Here is a 7,836-nt window from a genome sequence, read left to right as displayed (position 1 = left end):
TATGAGGTTTGCCATGTTTGCATCGATTATTTGATGGTCACTTTTGGAAAATAAAATCCATAAATATTTATGTTTATATGCGTAAATATGCGATTTTGTATGGGTGAATACATTAAGTTGTGTTGTTGCCGTGATATGAGCATTGTAATTTCAATGTTTTCCATGGGGCGTGTTTGTTTGGAACGCAATAATTTGATTTAATTGGAGTGTCACTTATAAATGTTGTTTACCTTTATACATAGGTTGTGGATATGCAAAAGTTATTGACTTAATAAGGTCTGCTAAAAGTAAAGGACAGTTAGTCCCAATGGACCCAATGACACATTATTGATTATCCATGGATCTGCATATGTAGTTATACTTTTTTTACTTAGTTTTATTTTTATTATATTGTGGCTATTACAAGCAATTGGTTATGTGGTTAAATTAGTTATTGTCATAGTGATGAATTTATCTTCCGTTTACATATATTAATTCCCTGGCTAATTTTACTTTTTAACCTTTGTCCCCTAAGAAATATTTTGCTTGCATGTTTCTTTTGAACTTGGCATTTTTTATAAAGAGATGCTTTCGTTACACTGAAAAGCTTTTTCCCTCTCACTTACTCATGCTCTATATCGCAACCAGAATATGACTAAGCATATAGAAAATGACTAAGCATATAGCTAACCCTAAAAAGCTCTCTCGATCGGTTTAGTTTAGCTCTCTCTAAACAGTCTCTTTATCGGCTATGCGCCAATTCTCTTACCCCAGTACCATACCATCTCCCGATTTTTGGTTTGGAAACCCCGCTGATTAAAGTTCAGTCTCAGTTAGGATTTAATCGACTTCTCTGGCGAAACATGATTTAGTTTTGTTTACGCCCTGCTGGCGGGCACTTCTCTTCGTCTGGTTCTCCCTAGTATTCCACTAATTAAGTTAATATAATATAAAAATAGAAAAGTTTCCTCAAACACACGTTGTTTATATATTTTCCGCCACGGCGTGTGTCGGATTTAGTGGGTAGATTGTGTCATTTACGACGGACAGATAGCCAACGAAAATGACATCGAAATCTCAAGGTGGAAATAAGCACATTGAGCCCCATGAACAGGTAATTATATGGAGTCGATGGATTGGAACTGTGGGGCGTCTGTCATAAACAGTTATTAGACCTTATACCGTTATATGACCCCGTTATCGAGCTAAATACATAGATTCCAATGGAAATCCAACGATCATACACATTTCAGCTATGCCTTTACTTTTACATATTTATTTTACCTTTGAACGGAATTGCATTCTTATCGCCTTGGACTCTTCGAACTGATAAGATTCCCGTTAAAGCGGAATCAAAGTCAATGTCTACTCGGAGCCATCAGCTACCGGTGGAATGTTGTTTCGGTTAAGTGCTTACGGTAGCAAAAACTTTGGCATAAACCACTCAAAGTGACCCAAAAAAGTGTTGGTAATTGCCTCATATCATAAAGATATTGATCTTGACTTGTAAATATTTAGAACTGATATAGGTAAATAATAAACCTTTTCATGTTCTAATAGAACCTTTGTTCTTTTTAAAACTAAAGGTTATTTATTATCTTAGCATTTACACAGATCAAGATTGGGAATCCGAATACATTTAAATTAGTCAATACCTCTTTTTTTCTGTGCACACTAGTGGGATGAAATTAGGTATTCTTCGATTATCTAGCTCATTAGTAGTTCATCAAACTGTCGGCAGGGTTTTGTAAAAGTTCTCCATTGTGTATCATCCCCCCTTCCCTTAAAAAAATTTCGTCACACTTGAAAGTGCTTGGCGCTAATTTTCAAGTTGAGCGACCGAACTAAACTGAAAGCGGAAAAAAGTTTTTCCTGCGGTGGCAAACTACGAAAATCCATTTGTTGGAACTTTGCGGAGTTTGCATGTGCAGCATCAGTCAATTGCAGTGGATACACAATCGCTTATCGATTGGAGCTGAAACAAAGGAAAAACTAGATGATAAATTGTCGCCCAGGCAGCTCGTGGCACTGCGGGGCCTCTTGTCCATCAATTGACACCTGCTCCCGGTCCGAAAAACTCGCCCAGTTGTCAACCGCTTCAACTTTTTCGACCAAACCAATTGATCAAATCGCTCAAGGATGGGGAAGTACGCACCAGTACGCATCGGCGGAGATAAATGGTATGGCCATATGATACGGGTCTCCAAAGAGGAATAAAAGAGGCACTCCCCTGACGATAATGAGCAGCGCTTTGGTGAAAATGTCTGATGTTATAAAATCTCTCCTATACATTTATATTTTTTCAAAACCGATTGGTAAATATATAGGGTATTGAGGTATCTCACTCACAATGAAACTAAACATTTCCAAAGTGGACTTTGGGAAATGCCATTTGCCATGGTCAAATCCTCATCCCCCGCTAACCCGAAAACCCAACTAAGCCAACTGGTCGACAGCAGGCCAAAAGCAGCTACCAAGTTGCCCACTGGCAATTAACAGCTAACAAGCAGGACAAACCCTCGCTCTTTGGCACCCCCTTTATAGCCAACTTTTTTGCACTCCTGCAACTCTTACTCGTTTTTCTACACAGAAAAAAATAATTTTCCTGTGTACTTCCAAAGGTTAATGGTACATTTCAGGACTTTATAGGAAATTTTAATGTAACAGTTTACAAATTGCTATTTCTCTGATAATAAGAACTTACCATTAAGATAATTTATATGAATTTTGACCATAAGACATTGCTAATATTTTTTCCCGTGTATTACAGGAGCCCATGGACGTGCGCATCGACATGCCGTGGGGCTACGTGGTGGGCAGGTGGTACGGCAACCGGCAGGTACGACCCATCCTGGCGCTGCACGGCTGGCTGGACAACCTGGGCACGTGGGACAAACTGCTGCCCCTGCTGCCGAAGCACCTGGGAGTGCTCTGCATCGACCTGCCCGGCCACGGATATTCCTCGAAGCTGCCCGAGGGGATTGCCTACCACTTCGTGGACTACCTGTGCGTGATCCTGCGCGTGATGGAGGAGTACGGCTGGCCGAAGGTGTCCCTGATGGCCCACTCGATGAGCGCCATGCTGTGCTTCATCTTCGCCTCCCTCTATCCTCACCGCACCGACCTGCTGGTCAGTATTGATATAGTGAAGACCCGGTATCGGAAGCCCGCTTCGCAGATCGACTACCTGCGCACCAACATCGAGGGCTATATGGTGGAGGACGAGCGATTCGCGAATGCCAAGAGGCAGGAGCCTCCGGCCTACACCTACGCCGAGCTGGAGCAGGTCCTGCACAAGGGTTCCGACTACTCGGTGGAGCTGGAGAACTGCCACCACATCCTGGAGCGCAACATCAGTCGATCCACCAAGTTCCCGGCCAAGTTCTTCTTCTCTCGCGACGGCCGCTGCAAATACTACACCGAGTTCCACACGAGTCCGCCCTTTGCCGCCGAATTGGCCAGGACCATCAAGAATGTGCCCTACTGCGTGATCAAGGGCTCCGAGTCCAACTTTATAGACGAGCAGAGCGACGAGGTCATTGGCATCCTCAGGGAGAACAACCCGCACTTCGAACTCCACGAGGTGCAGGGCACCCACCACGTGCACCTCAACAATGCCGCCGGAGTGGCGGCCATCATCAATCCCTTCATCCTGCGGCACAGACCTCCGCAACTGGAGAACTGGACTGTGGACGAGGTGGATGGTGGTGGGGATGGGAATGGGGATGGGGATCTGCCCGAGGTGGTCAAGGAATTCAAGCTGGCCGTGGAGGACTCAGAAAACGTCAAGCGGAGGAAGAGAAAAAGCAACCTCTAGCTGCTGCCAGCATCTCTGAGTCAGCAGCGCGATGAGAACTGATACTGATAGATACTGATTTCATTATGCCCATGTGATGCTTCGTTAAAGCCTTCAAGTTCTAGAAAAATAGCTTAGTCAATTATACGATTTTATAAGGGTTTTAGCTTGATGTTTTTTTGTGCCAAGTACTATTATTTGTTTAATAAAATATTTTTTATAATTTAAAGGTGCTTTATTAAAAAATTTAATTAAATGCGATTTCCAATTCAGTGCGATAACCAATTTAACCAAAAAAGTGTATGTCATCTGCAGTGAATTTGGCCTATACTATAAACCAATTTAAAAGGTAATTCTTTCCGAATGTGAGGCGAAATACGTACAGCTTTTTATCTCTCTTAACCCCTGACCGCACAACATATTGGAAGTCTCCTAAAACCACAAAACCCAAATCGGTTTAAATAATTTTTCTCATTTATTTTCCCTCTTACGGTTTGGTGCACCCATTTGGGTTGCGCACCTTTTTCGATCAATCAATTTTCGGTTAGCCATTTAATTTCGCTTTAATCTTCTGGGGCTACAGTTCATTGGCCACTTCATTAGTGATAAGGGGATCGGAACTGCCCGGGGTTCCCATTTCGACCATCCCGATACCCGATGCAGTGAAAACAAAGGAGGTGCCGACATCCACTTAAAACAATGGTAAGGCAAAAACAAAGGAGCGTGGTGGAGCGTCCGGAACGGAGGCTATATATCCCATATATATGTGAAAATCTCACGTTTGGGGGGATTTCCAGCGGGGCCGGAAGGTATGCGGCACTCTAAACGGGCGAGCGGATGGAAAAACAGTGAAATCGAACCGAAAACCCAAAGGCTGGTTGGGTTCTGAAAACAGGGAAGTACTGCGGGTTCGGAGGGGGGGATCAGGATCCCCTGCGGACCGGCGAGGCTTGAAAAAATAAACAAATTTAACGCTTTTATTGCCATTGCACGTTGCGGCGGCGGATGCTCCGGTTTTTGGGCTCTCCGGTTCTTCGATTCTCTACGTAAATTAAATTAGGTAGAACCGGAAAATTTCACCCAGCAACACGCACACACAGCCGCGATGCGATTACGCTCTTTCCGTCGTTACGAAATTGATAGCGGATATAAATGTTTAATGTCTTGGCAATAAAAATTCAGACTAAAGAAGCGCAGGCAGAAGAAGTCGACTGATAAGGCGACTTTATGATAAATTCTGTTTGCGGTTTACGCACAATTTAATTTGCTTAAAAATCAATAAAAATCATTAATGTTGCCCGGCGGCCGAGCTTTGTGTTTCCAAGCCCTTTTCAGTGCGATTTTATTTCTTTTGAGTTGTGGTTATCATAATGCTGGCTCATAAATAATTAATAATCTCTGGGAAAGGCTTGTTACAAGGTAGCGGATTTATCAGCACCTGCAGCTTATGAAGGTTTTATGGAAAAAAGGTAAAAATGACTTTGTGGGGAAATTAGCTTGTAGAGGAAAAAGCTGTATTTGTTTTGGTTTTTCATCTTTGAATGTGTGGTATTTATTTAACGGAAAAGGATTTAAGCGTTCGAGTGGTTTTATTTTGCAACTTCTGGAAACAAATGCAATTAAGAAATAAACAGAGAGAAAAAGAAAATATATATGAGATTATCTCAATCTTTAGTACTAGGCAGTAAAGGGAAAATGTAAAAGTAAAACATATAAATATTTTAAATTACTCTGTAGAAACCAGTGCTGCTAAGTCCTTACTAACCAAATTTGTTCTCTGTGTTAACCGATGATGAAGATAAATAGCAGAGGAAACCCTTTGACAATGCCACTGGGATTGAGTAATGATTGGGGCAGATAAAACACAAACAAGTGGGGGTGTTTAAAGCGCAGCACTTTATTATCAGAACCTGTCGCCCTTGTGGATGTCCGTGATGTCACTCCCGCTGATCGGGTACTGCTGGAATACCCGGCTCCTGCCCAGCTGGACGGATTCCAGCTGATTGGCGGGCTTGTTGTGGGCCAGGAAGTGGTTGGTGTGCCAGAACTGGGTCTGTTCCGGGGGCAGGGACTGCCGTCGGATGCCCAGCAGGCGGTTGCGAACGTCCACCAAACTGGCGGAGTGGGGCTGCAGCCACTGCACCACCGGAATGGCCAGGGCAGTGAGTACTAGTGTGATGATGCTAACAATGAGTAAGGCAATCCAAGGATCCGCTGCAAAGGATTCGTACTTGGAGCCCTCGGGCACGGCCAGTTGCAGGATGAATCCCGTGGCCAGGGCCAACTCTGTGTAGAGGAAGGGTGAGCACTCCAGCAGCCAGTGGATGCCCTGACTCGAAAGCACTCCCATGGTGACATATATCAAACAAAGGAACAGGAAACAGTGCTCCGACTGCTCATCGTTGTAAATGCACAGCAGTGCCACTACCAGGGTCATCTGAATGAGTCCAAAGAGCAGATACACCAACTTGGGGGTGTATCTCATGAGGAGCAGGGCTCCAAAAGTGGTGCCAGCCGAGTACAGAACAAAGGGTATATACAGCTGGGTCCTCTGCAGATAGCCCACTGTGCTGCTCCACATCAGCTGCATGTAGGTGGGTGAGAACAGGAGACAGCTCTTCTGCAGATACACCAGGGATCCTCCAAAGATCAGCACCAACCACTGCCTGCTCTGCTCCAGCTGGTAATCTCTTCTGTCCACAAACTGGGCCAGAACCGCCTGGCGCGGCAGGAAGACCATCTTCTCCTCGTTCAGTAGATTAAACACCAAATCCCTGGATTCCTTGTAGTTAAGGCAGCCCGTGTGATGCAGCAGCTCGTTTAGACAAACCAGGCAGAGTAAAAGCAGGTTAATTCCCAGAGCAATTAATCCGCATCGTTGTGGTTCCATCTCGTTGAACACCACAAATCCGGTGGCCATTCCTCCGGCGTATAATGAGTTGGCCAGGGCAACTCTGGACGGCCTTGATCCCGAGGCATCGCAGCGCAGGCTCACGTAACTGAAGCCAGCCAAGTACTGCACACTCAGGCCCACGAAGATGAAGTAATAGCTAACAGCTGGTGAACAAAATTTAAATTAAAATTTATGTTAAAGGTAAATACAATATCTATGGCTCTTATGTCTCAACAAAAACATGGACATTGAAATATAATAGTTTGAGGTTTCCCTCATGTCTCTCTTGTTTTATCAACAGTCTCTACCACATTCATGTAATTTCTGTTATCAGGCTTTGAATTCCATTGATTACTCACCCAACTGTTTAGTCAGCATGAAGCAGCTTCCCATCAGCGAGCAGAGCAGCCCATAGAACATGATATAGTAGTGATCGTAGCTGTACTGCTGCCTCTTGTGTTTCCTGAGGGTCCAGCCCAGGGTCAAAGCCAAGGCCACGACCCCTCCCACCAGGGCGTACCAATGGGGCCAGAGGTTATCGTACACATAAGCCGACTTGGCATAGTAACCCAAGGAGAAGCCACTGGCCCACAAACAGCCGAGGACTAGAAAGTGCAGAATTCAAAGGCAAAGTAAGTGCTGAAATAAATTGAGCTCAGAACTTGACTCACCCAACAAATCCGGCAGCGACAACATGGCCAAGAAACGCTTCCACACGTTATCCACCTTCGAAGGCAGCTTCATTCAGCTGGAAATTTACGCCACATCTACTCCAAACGGGAATCGAAGTCGAAATGGAGATGCATCCGAGGTTTGGTACCATTTCCCCAGGTGGTTATCATCACTCGATACCCGATAGCACATCTTGTTGCGAATGTCTCCAAGGCAGTGGATAAGATAAGAGCCCATGGAACAAGCGACAGCCTAATTAAACGCAGATGATGATGATGATTGGCCCAAGAAACCCAAAGAAGAGGGACAGAGAACCTCTAAGATAGCAAAATGACTCTCCAAACTTTCAGAAGTTAGTTAGAGCTGGGGAAATCAACTTATTTATAGTTATAACTAAGAAGGAAAAGCTATATTTAGTTTTTAGAGATAAATTAACTTCAGCTAGGGGACCAAAACCTAATTTACCACATACACAGAACACTCCACTAGCATCAGT

The 7,836-nt window shown here is 44.3% G+C and overlaps 2 protein-coding genes across 2 annotated transcripts; one reads left to right on the top strand and one right to left on the bottom strand.

Moving 5' to 3' along the window:
* Positions 1-845: 845 nt before the first annotated feature.
* Positions 846-4,004, top strand: LOC108012398 (probable serine hydrolase). The gene is made up of 2 exons (XM_017077756.4): positions 846-1,093; positions 2,750-4,004. Exons 1-2 carry the CDS (start codon positions 1,043-1,045, stop codon positions 3,794-3,796), a joined length of 1,098 nt encoding a protein of 365 aa, XP_016933245.2. The 5' UTR covers positions 846-1,042; the 3' UTR covers positions 3,797-4,004.
* A 1,398-nt stretch (positions 4,005-5,402) lies between these two features.
* Positions 5,403-7,490, bottom strand: LOC108012654 (uncharacterized). The gene is made up of 3 exons (XM_017078081.4): positions 7,340-7,490; positions 7,028-7,273; positions 5,403-6,832 (listed from the first exon to the last, which is right to left on the bottom strand). The coding sequence occupies exons 1-3, from the start codon at positions 7,410-7,412 to the stop codon at positions 5,679-5,681; spliced, it is 1,473 nt and encodes a 490-aa protein (XP_016933570.2). The 5' UTR covers positions 7,413-7,490; the 3' UTR covers positions 5,403-5,678.
* Positions 7,491-7,836: the final 346 nt, after the last annotated feature.

The sequence above is a fragment of the Drosophila suzukii genome, chromosome 3 (assembly GCF_043229965.1).
Source record: "Drosophila suzukii chromosome 3, CBGP_Dsuzu_IsoJpt1.0, whole genome shotgun sequence".
Lineage (NCBI taxonomy): Eukaryota > Metazoa > Arthropoda > Insecta > Diptera > Drosophilidae > Drosophila > Drosophila suzukii.
This window is presented reverse-complemented; position numbering and strand designations above follow the sequence as displayed.

Coding starts and splice junctions, on each gene's coding strand:
- LOC108012398 (XM_017077756.4), top strand. CDS start 1,043: ATGACATCGAAATCTCAAGGTGGAAATAAGCACATTGAGCCCCATGAA. Junction 1,094..2,749: donor ACATTGAGCCCCATGAACAG/GTAATTATATGG, acceptor CGTGTATTACAG/GAGCCCATGGACGTGCGCAT.
- LOC108012654 (XM_017078081.4), bottom strand. CDS start 7,412: ATGAAGCTGCCTTCGAAGGTGGATAACGTGTGGAAGCGTTTCTTGGCC. Junction 7,274..7,339: donor GTCGCTGCCGGATTTGTTGG/GTGAGTCAAGTT, acceptor TGCACTTTCTAG/TCCTCGGCTGTTTGTGGGCC. Junction 6,833..7,027: donor CATGCTGACTAAACAGTTGG/GTGAGTAATCAA, acceptor TTTGTTCACCAG/CTGTTAGCTATTACTTCATC.